The 14,554-nt window shown below is 35.0% G+C and overlaps 1 protein-coding gene across 1 annotated transcript in view; it reads left to right on the top strand.

Annotated features, from left to right (window-relative positions):
- Positions 1-14,554, top strand: part of LRRIQ1 (leucine-rich repeats and IQ motif containing 1) — a 267,992-nt gene that overhangs the window by 151,847 nt on the left and 101,591 nt on the right. Inside the window, 4 exon segments of the mRNA XM_006882532.1 lie at positions 2,216-2,305; positions 2,966-3,087; positions 3,619-3,714; positions 3,909-3,991. Of these exon segments, the coding sequence (XP_006882594.1) occupies positions 2,216-2,305; positions 2,966-3,087; positions 3,619-3,714; positions 3,909-3,991 (391 nt within the window).

The following is a 14,554-nucleotide window of genomic DNA, read 5'->3' as shown; positions in this document are numbered from 1 at the left end:
ATACTTTTCATCAGATCACAAAGATGGGTTTCACTGACCTTTATCTTCCCTTGAGTTGAGCTGCATTGTTCTTTCTTTTATCAGACAAAAGAAAGAATGAAAATACCTGAGCTCTGAAGAGTGTTAAAAATTTTGCATTAAATATCAGTCTATACCCTAGAGCAGTATCAATACTAAACTAAATTTTTTAGTATATGCGTTATATAGAAAACACTTCCTGGCATCAAGTTGATTTCAACTCATGGCATCCCTGTGGAAAAGGGTAGTCCCTTCGAGATTATAAGGCTATAAAATTTAATGGAAGCTATCTCATCTCTCTCCCTTGAGATGCCTAGCAGATTTGAACTATCAGTCTTTTAGTTAGCAGCCCAAAGTTTAGCCCACTACTCTCCCAAGACTTCTTAATGTACATTATAAATGAATAAATTACTTAATTGGGACCATTTTTTTTTTCACAACTTCTTTTTAAATGCTCAAAATGTTGTTCTTTAAAACTCTATGATTTTCGAAGTACTTACACTTTCTTCTCATTTCAGGTCTAATGTAGCTAATAATCTGTGCCTAGAAAGAATCTGGAAGTGTTCCAAACCACTGAATAGAAGTGTCCTATTTTGTATAGAATACTTCTATATTTTAAATGAGTAGTTAAATGAACCGTGGTGCTGGAGAAGAGTATTGAGAGTACCATGGACTGCTAGGAAAACAAACAGATTCATCCTGGAAAGTGTTAAACCAGGCGGCTTCTTGGAGGCAAGGATTCTGAGGCTCCCTCTAACATACTTGGGACATGTTGTAAGGAGAAACCCGTCCTTAGAGAGGGACATCATGCTTGGGAGGGTGGAGGGACAGCGCAATAGGGGAAGGCCCTCTGTGAGGTGGATTGATTCAGTGACTGGGGAATGGGAGTGTCAGAGACAGTGTGATTGGCACAGGACAGAGCAGAGTTTAGGCCTGTTGTACATAGGGTTGCTAAGAGTTGTACGTGACTCGACGGCACATAACAACAACAACAACAACTGTTAAATTTCCAGAGTAAATGCTTGGTCATAGAACTGTAATCAAGATGTATTAATCTTACCTTTTTAAATTACTCTCCAAAAAGTTGTCAAAAAGCAGTAATCACTGAAACTGTGCAAATGGAAAAATGTATTATCTCAGACTGTAATGGTGTTAGTGCTTATATAATATATGAGTTTTATCACTTTAGACTCTATTTTAAAATTAGGTGAATAATATTATGATTATCTTTTTATTATATTCAAAGAATATTATAAAATTATAGATGTTTATGACAGCAATGTCAGATAATCCAAGGAAAAATTTATATTACTATTTTTTAAATTATAGAGTTATAGCTAGTAGAGTTGCATTGCAGTGCAATATGTTGTTGTTGTTGCTATGTGCCACTTGTGACTCATAGCGACCCTATGTACAACAGCCCTAAACTCTGCTCTATCCTGTGCCAGTTGCACTGTCTCTGACACACCCATCCCAATTACCGCAGTCACTGAATCAGTCCACCTCATAGAGGGTCTTCCCCTCCTGTGCTGTCTCTCCACCCTACCAAGCATAAAATTGGAATGCCCATAAATGAATGGAAGATGTTTTAAATGTAGAAAAGATTATTTAAAATGTAATTTAAAATTTAAACATGTACTTTTACTTAAACAGTTGAATTTAAAACATGAGATGACATAAGGAATCCTGGTTTTAATGATGTTTTATTTATTGCTATAAACCATTTTCAATTCAGAAAAGTTGTGAAAATTCTAAAAATCGAAGGAAACATCTAATAAATTCTTATAGAAAAGCTATTACAACCTAGTGGACAAAAATATTTTAATAATGAGTTTTACTTGTATTTTTTGCAGAGAGAAAATATGTTTATCGGCTATGTTGAGAGTTGCCTCAGAGTCAAACAGTAAAATATACTGTATACTGATCACGAAGTTATAAAATTTCCATCATGTATTTTTCACGGCACTCGAGTTCTTTTATCCAGCTTTTGGGATAGAAAGTCATCCCAGTTTTTAAATACATGTGCATTAAAGAAATACATAGCATCTTACAATTGCAATTGCAAAGAGTAATTTTTTGTAAATAGAAATTCAGATATAATCTCTTAATGTCTGCAGTAAATACAACAATTTGAAAAGTATTCTGTGGAAATGACGGACACTGAGTTGTGTACCTTTTCATGTCATTATTTGTGCAGGCTGCCTTAGAGAAAGAATGGCCAGCTTTACATTCCTCTTGCTTCCCTTCACAAACACAGCTTCCACCAAACCAGCTGCACTGGCCAAAGGTAACATGTCACAGAAACTTCTTAGTGCTCGATCTTTGCTCATTTCTTAGGGTTATGCTATGCTGCAGTGATTAATAATGCGATTTATTGACTTGAAAAGCACAATTACTTTAGGAACCTCTGACATCTTCCGCATCCCCAGATGTAATTTTTCATGTAGCTTTTCTTTCATTTGCTTCTAATTTTTTTCTTTATTTTGGATTTCTTTCAACACTTTATTTCACAGTAGCAAAAAAAAGAAAATGATGTGCTTCAGCTGCCTGTTTGGCAGTGGACTAAAATCACTGGTTGACAGCACTTTTAAAATAACAAAAAGATGCATTAAGAGGGCAACAGCTGAAGATTTTCAGTCAGAGGTCAAGGAACTGCAATATCTGTTATTTATTTGATAATCTTTGAAGTTTTTGTTTTCCAAGATTTTTTTTAATCTTCACAATTAATCATTTTGTATATGCAAACCATACCAAAAAAGTATCTCTCTTGCCTCTACATCAAAGGCCGTTATGTATATATATCTTGAATTTAATTTTATTACTATTTTAAATTTTTATGACTATCCCTTGAAGAAGCAAGCTATTTGGTAAAGTAACATAATATAAAGGCTAGAATTTTTTTAAATTTACCTTATATTTACTTACCCTGTATTTTCTTCCTGATAAGCACTCTCAAGCCTTCAAATATGATGACACCACACTTAATTTACTAAGTCATCCAGCTCAAGCATGGGTATGCAATGAGAAAGAAAATATGTCCTCACCAGAACCCACTCAGTTGAATAGCAGGTAAGGTAACTTCTTCTTTTGGAAGATCTACTGATAAATAACAAGAATATTATATTCATTATAAAAGTTTATAATGAAATGATGAAATTCAGTATGAATTAACTTGTGTAGAAGGTGCAAGAACATTTAATGATGAAAAAGAATCAGAATGAGTTTATGTCATTCTAAACGTAAGAAAAAGGTAACAGGTAAAGGCACAGTAAAGCAACTGAAAATTCTAAATGTCAGTGAAATAATGTAATGTAAAAAAAGGAGACTGAAATCTTGCTGTGCTGGAAGAGATAAGGATTAAATAAAAATGTGCTGCATTCCTTTTGATAAAAGAATTGAAATATGCTTTAAGTAATTGAAATGTAAACATTTAAAATTAATGGCAGACTTTTATTACTTTTCAAGATAAAGATTTTTTTTCTGTAACTTAAATGGATTTTATTTCCCTGCTTAATACACATAAACAGCATGTAGTTTTAAAAACGTGCTAATATAGTTGTGTTGATACAATTAAAGCTGAGGTTTCTTCCCTATTGCCAGACTAGAAAATAGAACTCCGTCTTGGACACCTGAATCAAAGACCAGTAGAAAAAGTTTGCTAAAATCTGAAAAAGAAAAACAGATTTCAGAAGAATGGTATGTGATCTCTTTTACACTAAAAAGTAAACTGAGAGTCTCATATATTTTTTTAAATTTCAAGAATACCTCTATTAATTTTTAAGAAACTAATTCTCAGATTAATCTCTTTTAAGAGACAGCAAAATGTAGCTTCATATAATTTATATGTATATATATTTGGTTTGCATTTATTAAATGTAATCTTTTAATAGGGGCTTTAAGGATATTTCTACTGCTCAGCAAATGCTGAAGAGAGCTCAGAAAATGAAATCAAAGAAGTTGTGGGGGAAAAATGGTGAGTAATCAAAGCCCTTAGACTAATCACCATGTGAGTGTGATGTTGATGATCAATTCCTTTAAGAATATAATTTGCCAAATTGTGTTTAATAGGAAGAGAAAATGACTGTTCGGTTATAAATATATCTTTGGTAATGAGTCAGAGAAAGACCAAACCAAACCAAAACAAAAAACCAACAACAACAACTGTACTTTAAGGCAACTTAGGGAAAATAATGCTATTGAATGGTTTTTTAAAAATACTCTTAAATGTTATTTTCATTCTTTCTTAGATATTTTGGTATTGATTACTGTATGCATTGTGCCTTGTTATGCTATAATTTGTTTCTAAGCTGTTTGGCTTTGAAGTGTTGGTTCTAAAGAGCATCTCTTCTGTGCTTATTCTTTTGTGTGTTTTTAAATTGCTCAGTTGTTCAATAAACCATTTATACATTCTTCAGTTAGATGGAATAAACTATGAAGACAGTAACTTGACTCCTCGGAAAAAGAGCACAATTTATGTCTTTTAGAATTCTACACAACACAGGAATGTTTAAAGGCTTCTTTTCTTCTGCCCCTCTTACCACACTACTCTTCACATTAATTGCCTTGCTTTGAATTCCTCGATTAATTTTAATATAATTATTTAATATATAGAGTAGTTCCTAGATATCACAGCATAAAGTGTAGCTATAAATATATTGAATCTCAAAACTATTGCAGGTGTTTTGCATTTGTGCTTATAGTTTTACATTTATAATATTTTCAGTTTATATAAATGTAATAACTTTATAAAAGCTTTATATGCTTTTATTCATGGATTCATAGACTTGGTACAATGGACAAGACCAAATTTTAATGCTTTGAAGGTTATTGCTTATTAGTTTCTTTCATAAAGATTTATTGTCAATAAAATGTTTCATAAAATACCATTACTTCTGATAAGAGCAAGAAATTTATAGTCACAGTTCTAGATTAAGTAAGCATGCAATGACATAGGCAGAAAATTTACTTTTGTCCTTATTGGGTTTTCTGTTGATTGTTTTTTAGGGCTTAGTAGCAGTAATCCAAGGACATATATGTATATATTCATACTTGTGTATATATACTTTAAAATGTTGTAATCTGTCATCAAGATAGCTCATAGCTGACTCTCCAACAGTGTTCCAGAGGTTGTACATCACATGGGATGAGATAGCCCATCTTTCTCCTATGGTACAACTAGTAGATTCAAACTGACTACCTTTGGGTTGACAGCACAATTCTTTACCACTGTTGTTACTATGAAACTTGGAATAAGTACTCTCCCATAGGTGGCTTTCCAGTGGTGTTTCAGAGCCAGTTAATCACGAGGAAGAAGACTGCCCATTTTTCTCTCACAGGGCAATTAGCAGATTTGAATCTCAGGCCTTCAGGTTGATAGCACAGCTTCTTACCACTAGGCCACCCAAACTTCCATAGACCACCATTATACGTATAATTTTTTAAAAAAATAAATAAAATTAGTCAAAATATTATTAACTTCGCAGGAATAGATGATATTTTTTGCTAGTCATTGATAAAATATTTATTTAAATCAATGATAAATTTATCATTTAAAATATGCATTTAAATACATGATAAAATCATTTGTTTAGCAATAGTCAACATTCTTTTTTTATATGGATGATACTGTAATTTTTTTCATCCTTTTTAAACAATTGAAATGTATATTGTTATTGTGTACTGAAGTTTTTTAGCCTTACAATATTGATATTTTAACATCTTTACGAAGAATATAAACAAATGCTGCTTTTCTCCACTTGCTCTGTGCTCCTGCACTCTTAACTGTTTTGTAAACTCCTAATTAAGTGCCTCAAGGCTCTGTGAGCTGAATGCCATGTGTCTGTTACTCCAGTGAATTATTAACTCCAAACCTCTAACAATAATGAGTCTCTATTTCAGCCCTGAGGATTTGGAAACTCAACAGTAAATCGGAGTAGTTTGATAAACTCTTATTGCTTTGATGTATGTTTCTACTAACTTTCTACAGTATCAATAAACATTCAATACTAGTTCTGAGAACAATAATAGTTTCTCAAACTCCCTGGACAAGTTCAAATATCAGAAGCAGTTTTAGAACTGATTCAATAAATGCCCAACAAATATTTACTACCTACTGAAATGTCTACTTGGCAGGGCAACTGACAACAATAACAAATTCAACAAATAAAAAAATGTAAAACTTTGCCTATGCTTTCTTTTAAATATCTGCAGTTGGGGGTTTGTGGTGGTTGTTGTTCCCCCAATAGCTTCCAGTAGAGAAGGCTGAAGAGCAGGATCTCTTACCAGACATTCAGTGTGAATTTATTTCTCAGTTTATATAGATACAGCTTGCTAATTATTGCAACAGAAGTTTGTTTTTTTTAACTTCTATTTTCTTCCTGACTACATTTGTGGTAAATCAGCCTAGTAAATAATTTCTCTAAACAAAGAATTCAGTAAAGAATACATTGTTGTATGCTGTCTGATAGATTCAGATTCATAGCAACCCTAAACGATGGAGTTGAACTGTCCAACAGGGTTTCCTGAAAATCTTTATGAAAGCTGATCACCACACCTTTCTCCCACAGAGCAGCTAGTGAGTTTGAACCTCACCTTTCAGTTGACAGTTGAGGAACTAACCATTGCATTACTAAGGCTCCTTAACCGATATATTATCAACATAACATAAAAGGAATTGCTTTGGTGGCCAAAATTTAGACATAATTCTTATCAGGAAAACAGTGTAAACTACCTTTTCTTGCTCACAAGGTGGCATGCAAGAGTAACATGAAAAAAAGAATGTCCCAAGTTATAACCTCTTCTTAAAATTCACACTAAACCTCATGAAACATGATAACTTAGTAAAAACCCTATATTATTATACTGCTGTTGTTGGGTGCCATCAAATTGAGTATGACGCACAGTGACCCTATGAACAACAGATCTGATCATGGTCCTGTCCTATGCCATCCTCATACTTCCTGACACAATTCATAAATCGTGATTGTATCATTCTGGTTGGATAATTATTTAATTTGATTGTAAAAATAATTGTATTTTTACTATGGTGAGTCAAAAATCAACACACTTGGTACCTACAGCAAGATCAGGAGACGTGTTGTATTGGAAAAGTCTGCTGTCAGGGATCTCTCCATTGTATAGAAGAGCAGTGATGTCAGTTTAAAGACTGAAGTATGTCTGGTTCAGGCCATGGACTTTTCCATTATTTGCTATGCATTTGAGAGTTGGACCATGAATAAGGATAACAGGTGAAGAATTGATGTATTTGAGGTGAGGTGTTGGAGAAGACTACATATACCCCATGGACTGTCAGAAGAACAAATAGATATGTCTTTAAAATAATGGTGACTCAAAACAACTATGAAGTATCATCTCACCCCAGTAAGAACAGCAAAATTTAACAGAACAGCAAACAACAAATGCTGGCACGGTTACAGAAAACTGGACCCCTTATTCACTGTTGGTAGGAGTGTAAAATGGTACAACCACTATGGAAGGCTGTATGGTGCTTTCTCAAAAAGTTGCAAATATAAAAAGCATTTGACCCAGCAATTCCTCTACTGGGAATATACCCCAAAGAAACGATAACTGCCACCCAAACAGATATATGCACACTCATGTTTATTGCGGCTTTGTTCATAATAGCAAAAAGTTGGAGACAACCTAAGTGCCCATAACCAATGAATGGATAGAGAAGCTCTGGTATATTCACACAATGGAATACCATGCTGCAGTGAAAAACAAGGAACTTATGAAATATTATACAAATTGTTGATCCTGTAGGACATTATGCTGAGTGAAATACCTCAGTCACAAAAGGACAGATGTTGCATAGTGCCACTGTTGTAAAACAGGACTGACATTATGGTTGGGGGGAGACTGAGAAAGATGGGATTAATTATGTATACTGCATTGAGGGAGAGATATATATGACTAGGTATTATTGTCATGACAGGAGTCCAGAACAAAGGCTCCATAGGGGAATGGAATTGAAGGGAGGGATTGTATAATAGTGAAAGCATTTTTCTTTTAGTTTTCAAAGAGAAGAGTGAACTGGAGTGGGCGGGGGGGGAGGTTGGGCAGGGAGAAAAGGGTAACAATGAATGAATGAAAATAGAAAGTCTCTGTAAACTTTCATTAAAATTCATAAAAAATAAATGGTGACTGATTTTATAAAATGTAAAGCATGGGAATGATTGTATAAAACATAATATGAATGAAGAATAGTGTGAAACACTATTTCACAAACTTTTGAGCAAGCCAATAGATTATTCTTTTTTTTTAAAAAAAAGGAAAAATAGACAACTACCAACAAATCCCCAAACACAAATCATAAATCAACCAATCAATCAATCAATAAACGAGCCAACCAACCAACCAAATGTGCAGCAAGAGTTAAGAGTTCTCCTTGCAGTCAAAGATGCCGAAGCTTCATCCTGGCATGTAGGTTGAAGGTTAGAGAGAAGCATTGTGCTTGGAAAGATCGAGGGTCAGTAAAAGTGAGGACTACCTCGATGAGTTGGATTGACACAGCGCCTTCAGAAAGGGGCGCACACGTATCAGACATGATGAGAACGCCCAGTATAGGCCAAGGTTCAGGTCTGTTGTTCATAGTCACTATGAGTTGTATTCGGTTCAATGACACCTAACAACCATAGCAAGAGGTACAACTTGTTTCATCAATTTCAGACTAGTGAAACCCTTTTTCCTTCAAAATTGAATGAGGAAATGTAAAATTTGATGACCAACTTTATTCCTCTCTCCTTCCTCCCACTCTTCTTCACAACATATAGGAAACTTGAAAAAAGAAAGTCAATATTCGCATTTAGATTTCTTCTGGTGAAAGGCAGTACTCCTTCCATTTTGTAGCTGTAACCCACTTAAAACTCTGCCTTGTCTGACATGTCGTTACCAAATATTTTCCTCCAATCTGTACTCGAGCACCACAAGATAAAGGTAAATAAGCCAATTGAAAAATGGGCACAGGATATGAACAGACATTTTACTAAAGAAGACATTCAGATGGCTAGCAAATACATGAAGAAATGTTCAAAATCCCTAGCTCTAAGAGAGATACAAGTCAAAACAACTATGAGATATCATCTCACCCCAGTTAGCATAGCAAAATTTAACAGAGCAGCAAACAACAAATGCTGGCGAGGTTACAGAAAACTGGTACTCTTATTCACTGTTGATGAGAGTGTAAAATGGTGCGCTATGGAAGGCTGTATGGCGCTTTCTCAGAAAAGTTGCAAATATAAATAGTGTTTGACCCAGCAATTCTTCTGCTGGGAATAAACCCTAAAGAAACCATAACTGCCAACCAAGCAGATATATGCACACCCATATTTATTGTGACTTTGCTCATAAAAGCAAGGAGTTGAAAACAACCTAAGTGCTTATCAACAAATGAATGGATAGAGAAGCTCTGGTATATTCAGACAATGGAATACCATACTGCATTGAAAAACAAGGAACTCATGCAATATTATTCAAAATGGGTGATCCTGGAGGACATTATGCTGAGTGAAATACCTCAGTCACAAAAGGACAAATACTACATAGTGTCACTGTTGTAGAATGGGACTGACATCAGGGTTGGGGGGAGATTGAGAAACATTAGATAAATTATGTATACTGCATTGGAACAGAAGAGGGAGAGAACAGTTCAAAAGCAATATATGGATTGGGTATTATGGTTATGACAAGAGTCCAGAATGAAGGTTGCATAGTAGAGTGTACTCCAAGGGTGAGGGTGGGATGGGGATTGCGGAAGATTGTACACCAATGAAGGAATTTTTCTTTTACTTTTCAAAGAGAAGAGTGAACTGGAGGCGGAGCGGTGGGCAGGGATAAAGATACAATAATGAATGAATGTAAATCCCAAATCCCTGTAAATGTTCATTAAAATTAATAAAATAAAAATTTTAAAAAACTCTCTGCCTTAGATTTTCTTCCTCTAGTATTTTTCCAGTTCTTCTACTTTAATCAATCTGTGAAATATAATTAAATTACATTAACAAAAATAATGACTACAATTTATTTTACTCTATTAAGTAGAACGGTTTTTATTTATTTTTCTTTTATTTTGGTTTGCATACAATATACATGTACATTGTGTTTATTTGCATTGTGTTTCACACTTTTTCCATTCACATTGTGTTTCATATCAACATTTCCATACACTATGTTTTATAAAATTAATCATCATTGATACTTGCCCACTATTTACCCCGCCTTTTCAGGATCTTTTGATTTTTATCCATAGGATCTTTGGTAGTACCTTCACCCCCTCCCTCTGCTCACCAAACTCTGTGCCCTGTGGTTTTCCACCCTTCCCACCCTCCTCAGCCCCCACCCTCTTCGTCCACTTTCCCTTTGAGTTTTGTATCCATCTTAGTAGTAATCTTTCTGTTCTTACAATAAAAATGCACTATTTGTCCTTATGAGTCTGAGTTAGTTTACTCAACATAATGCTATCTAGTCTCTCCCATGATGTATGATTTTTATAAATAATTTTGAAAAATAAGAATGTTTTAAACATTTTAACTCAAATAATAAGTATTCAAACATATATTAACTATTTTCCATGGAACAATTTACCAACTCAAAAGTTGCCACTAGAGGGCAACATTGTCCATAGAACAACTGCTAGCCTAACTTCAGTGGAAAAGCTGAGGTAGGAGTTTGAACAGAGAATAAAATCATACCAATCCCATTCCCCTTGACTCAATTCTGAATTCTTAATACTCACAAACTTAATTAAACTGAGTAAATTATCCCTACACTAAGACAAAGCAGTGATCTTAAAGAAATTTGTAGAAAATTCATTCTACCAAGTTGGTGAATACCAAGTACTTCAAAATATTGTCTGTTTATATCTTACACATATTTGTATAGCGGGAAGGATGAGACCAAAATTATATAATCGATGTGGAGTGAAAATAAGGCCAAAGTTTAAAGGAAATGATAAAGATATTAGTTCCAGGTCGAGGTGGAGTACTACCAACGAGGCCAATTAGCGAGGAAGCAAACAGCTAAGGGACCCGGCAGGTGGACAGCCATTAAGGGAGACTGTTTAGAGAACCCTATTTGATAAGAGGCCAACTGCTTTTCTTAAAAACAAAAAAGAAAAGTAAACAAAAGATGATGAGGAAGAAGAAAAAGAAGGAACATTTGTTGGAAGCTACAAGATAGATTAAAAAAACAGTGAGAAAATTCCATGATTTACTGAGTTTAGATTTTATTTAATTAGCAATTTTTATTTCCCAAATGATGTACACAAGTATATGCCTGTAATGGTAGTCTTAGTTTTGAAATTTGTGTTTACTATTGTTTCATGCAAAAAAAAAAAAAAAAAGAAGGAAAAAAATCAGAATTTAGCAATCTGTGTTAGGATGTAATTAATAGGTACACGGGGAAGTTAGAGTTCAGAACTAAAGTGAAAGGCATCATCTGCAAAGAGGGTTGCCAGTTTATTGAAAACATACAGGGTCAATAACCTTGAGGTGATTGGTGGCAAATAATTGGTGGCAAGACTGAGCAGAACTGGCTACCAAAAGAGAGTGATTGGTTTGATGGGTAGCATTCCCCAGAGATATGGAACTCTGAATATAGACATTCTGATGGAAAGCTGCTAGTTAGAAGATTAAGTGCTAAAAGCATAAGGATAAAGGTGTACTAGAGTTTTCATATGATTATAATACTTACGAGCATATGATTTTATAGAGAAATGAAAGCCTTATAAATCAAAGTCAATTTACTTGTGAAGGCACAATCACAATCAAGTTTAAGATTCATTTGTAGCTGTTTGTAACACCTAGCATATTGCTAAGAATGTCCTAAACTTTCAGTAAACATTTACTGATTGATCTTATTTCTCTAAGTAAAATATCCTGAGACTATATTGGTATGTTTATCCATAGCCAAGAATTAAGTCAAGTAGAAACTAACAAGTTCACTTTCTCCTGTGATGTAAGCAGTCCATGGGTTATAGTGAAATAGGAAAGCAAGCTCAGGTTTCAAAATGATAATGTAACTAAAGAATGTTAAGAGAAAAGAATCAGAAGGGAACAGGATACACAAAACTGAAGCAAGATGACATTTATTCTTGATTTGTCTTATCTACTAATTAAAGAATTAACCAGGATTTTGAATGAGTACAGTTTATTGTGCTACTTTGCAAAAGAATACTAAAGATCGGTTGCATGGTAGCATCTGTCATCCTTGAAGGGAGGGGCCTCTGGGGGCACGATTGCATAAGGAGTCGTGCTGCCACACCAAAGCCATGCCTGGTTTCAGCTCAAGTCCACCAGCAACTCTGCAGAGAAATGAGGGACAGTGCCCTCCAGTGTCGTTCACAGCCTCAGAAATCCAGTGGAGGGTCAGCCATGAGTTGGTTCAGACACAACAGCAAGGAGTTTTGAAGGCTTCTGAATGCTCTGCAAGGAATCTAGTAGATGTTCCATAAATAATTGCTAACTACTTCAGCAGTAAAGAGTGGAAAAACATCGTATGCTGGTATATTTAACAGTGTAGATGAAAATGTCAGTTATTTAAACAGATGTTAGTCATTCAACATTAACATAAAAGTTACTTAACAGCCTTGTGGTTGATTCATAATGAAAAGATATTAAAATAATCTTAAGGATAGCCTAATATCAAACTATAATTCTGTTATTTAAATGTACTAATACATTTAAGATTTGAGAACAAAGCTACACAACTAGGAAAAGCTAAGTTTATTTACTTTTGGGTTTCTTAACATACTTTATAAAAATCTATTTAATGCCCATTTCCCCCAAAGCAGTGGTTAAGTGCTCAGGTGCCAACAAAAGCCACCAGCTGCTCTTCTACAGAAAGATGTAGCAATCTGCTTCAATAGATTACAGCTTTTGAAACCCTGGGGCAGGTATACTCTGTTGACTAGAATTGCTGTGAGGCATATAATCAACTTGATGGCGTTGGGTTGTTTTTTTGTGTTTTTTTTTGGTAGCAAGTTACGCTGCAGGATATAAAGTTACACAACAACAACATTATAAACTTGCCATTGAGATTCCCATAGGAGTGCATTCAAATCAACAAAAATGTAGTTTGTGCCGGAGAAATAGCAAAAACTGTACTCCTTGTAACATCCTGGGCCTCTCCTTTATTGTTTGCTTTCAAGATAAGAATGTGCCTTAATGGTGTTTTCATGAACTATTAAAATTAAGTGATTCCTCCCCGCCACTTGGAATGGCTATGTTCTCTTCTGTTTTCTTATTATCCGTTTAGAGTTTAATTCATTTAAATTTTAAATCCATTTAAAATGGTGTATTCAGAAAATTTTGGAAGAAAAAAGATATTAAAATGTAGCACTTCTAGTGGTAAGAATCTGTGTTGTAATCACAAAGGCATGAGTTCAAATCCACCACATGCTCCTCAGAAGAAGGATAAACAGTCTCCTCCTGTGTAATTTACAGCCTCTGCAAACGTACTGGAGTGTCAACTATGGGTTAGTTCTGGCTTGATGGAGCACAAAAACAACATCTTGCTATATAAAAAAAATTGAGAAAATCAGATTGTTGTTATGTGCTCTTGAGTCGACTCTGACTCATAATGACTCTGTGTACTAGAGCTCTGAATCTTGCTCTATCCTGAGCCTCTGACACACCTACCCCTATTACTCCAGTCACTGAGTCAACCCATCTCATCCAGAGTCTTCTTTTACCCTTGTCATTATCCAGCTCTCTGATATACATCAAATAATAGTGACGACTTTGGCCTGGATCATGTGCACCTTAGTATCTAGAATGATAACATTGCTCTCCAGAAATCTGAAGCATCCCTTAGAGCAGATTTTTCCAATGCAGTTTGTATTTTGATTTCCAGACTGCTGGTGCCAAGAGTGTTGATTGTGTAGCTAACAAGCTAACATTGCTAATAATCTCAATTTCTTTGCTATCTATCATGATGCTACCAATTGGTCCAGAGATAAGAATCTTGTTTTCTTGATGTTGAGCTTCAGTCTACATTGAAGGCTGTAGTTCTTGACCTTATGCAGCAAAAGACTCAAATTCTCTTCAATTTCACCAACCAAGGTTGTGTCTTCTGTGTAACAAAGTTTGTTGATGAGTCTACCTCCAATCCTGATGCCACATTCCTCCTCCTAGAGCCCAGTCTCCCAGATAATCTGTTCTGAATATAGCTTGAAAGGTATGGAGATAGGATGCATCTATTGGGCAACTGTAAAAATAGCAAGGGACACAAAGTAGCACCATATCTGACCTCTATCTAAACTTCACAGAGGGAAACTATCTCTGTCCACAGCATCAATAACACAAAACTAATTCCCATGATGTTAGACATGTCCTCCACACTCCCATGCCTCTTTCTACTCATCTCAACCCCAATCTCACTGCTTGGCTGGGTCTGAAATCCAACGTGATAGCTCATAGACCATAAAAAAACATATTGGGGAGATCCAAGATGGCGGCAGAGGCAGAGACAGTGTGGTGAGCTGCGGTAGTAGTGAACCACTTAAAGCAGGGCCATTATG

Source organism: Elephantulus edwardii, unplaced genomic scaffold (assembly GCF_000299155.1).
Source record: "Elephantulus edwardii isolate Elephantulus edwardi_28Jun2011 unplaced genomic scaffold, EleEdw1.0 scaffold00021, whole genome shotgun sequence".
NCBI classification, from domain to species: Eukaryota; Metazoa; Chordata; class Mammalia; order Macroscelidea; family Macroscelididae; genus Elephantulus; species Elephantulus edwardii.
This window is presented reverse-complemented; position numbering and strand designations above follow the sequence as displayed.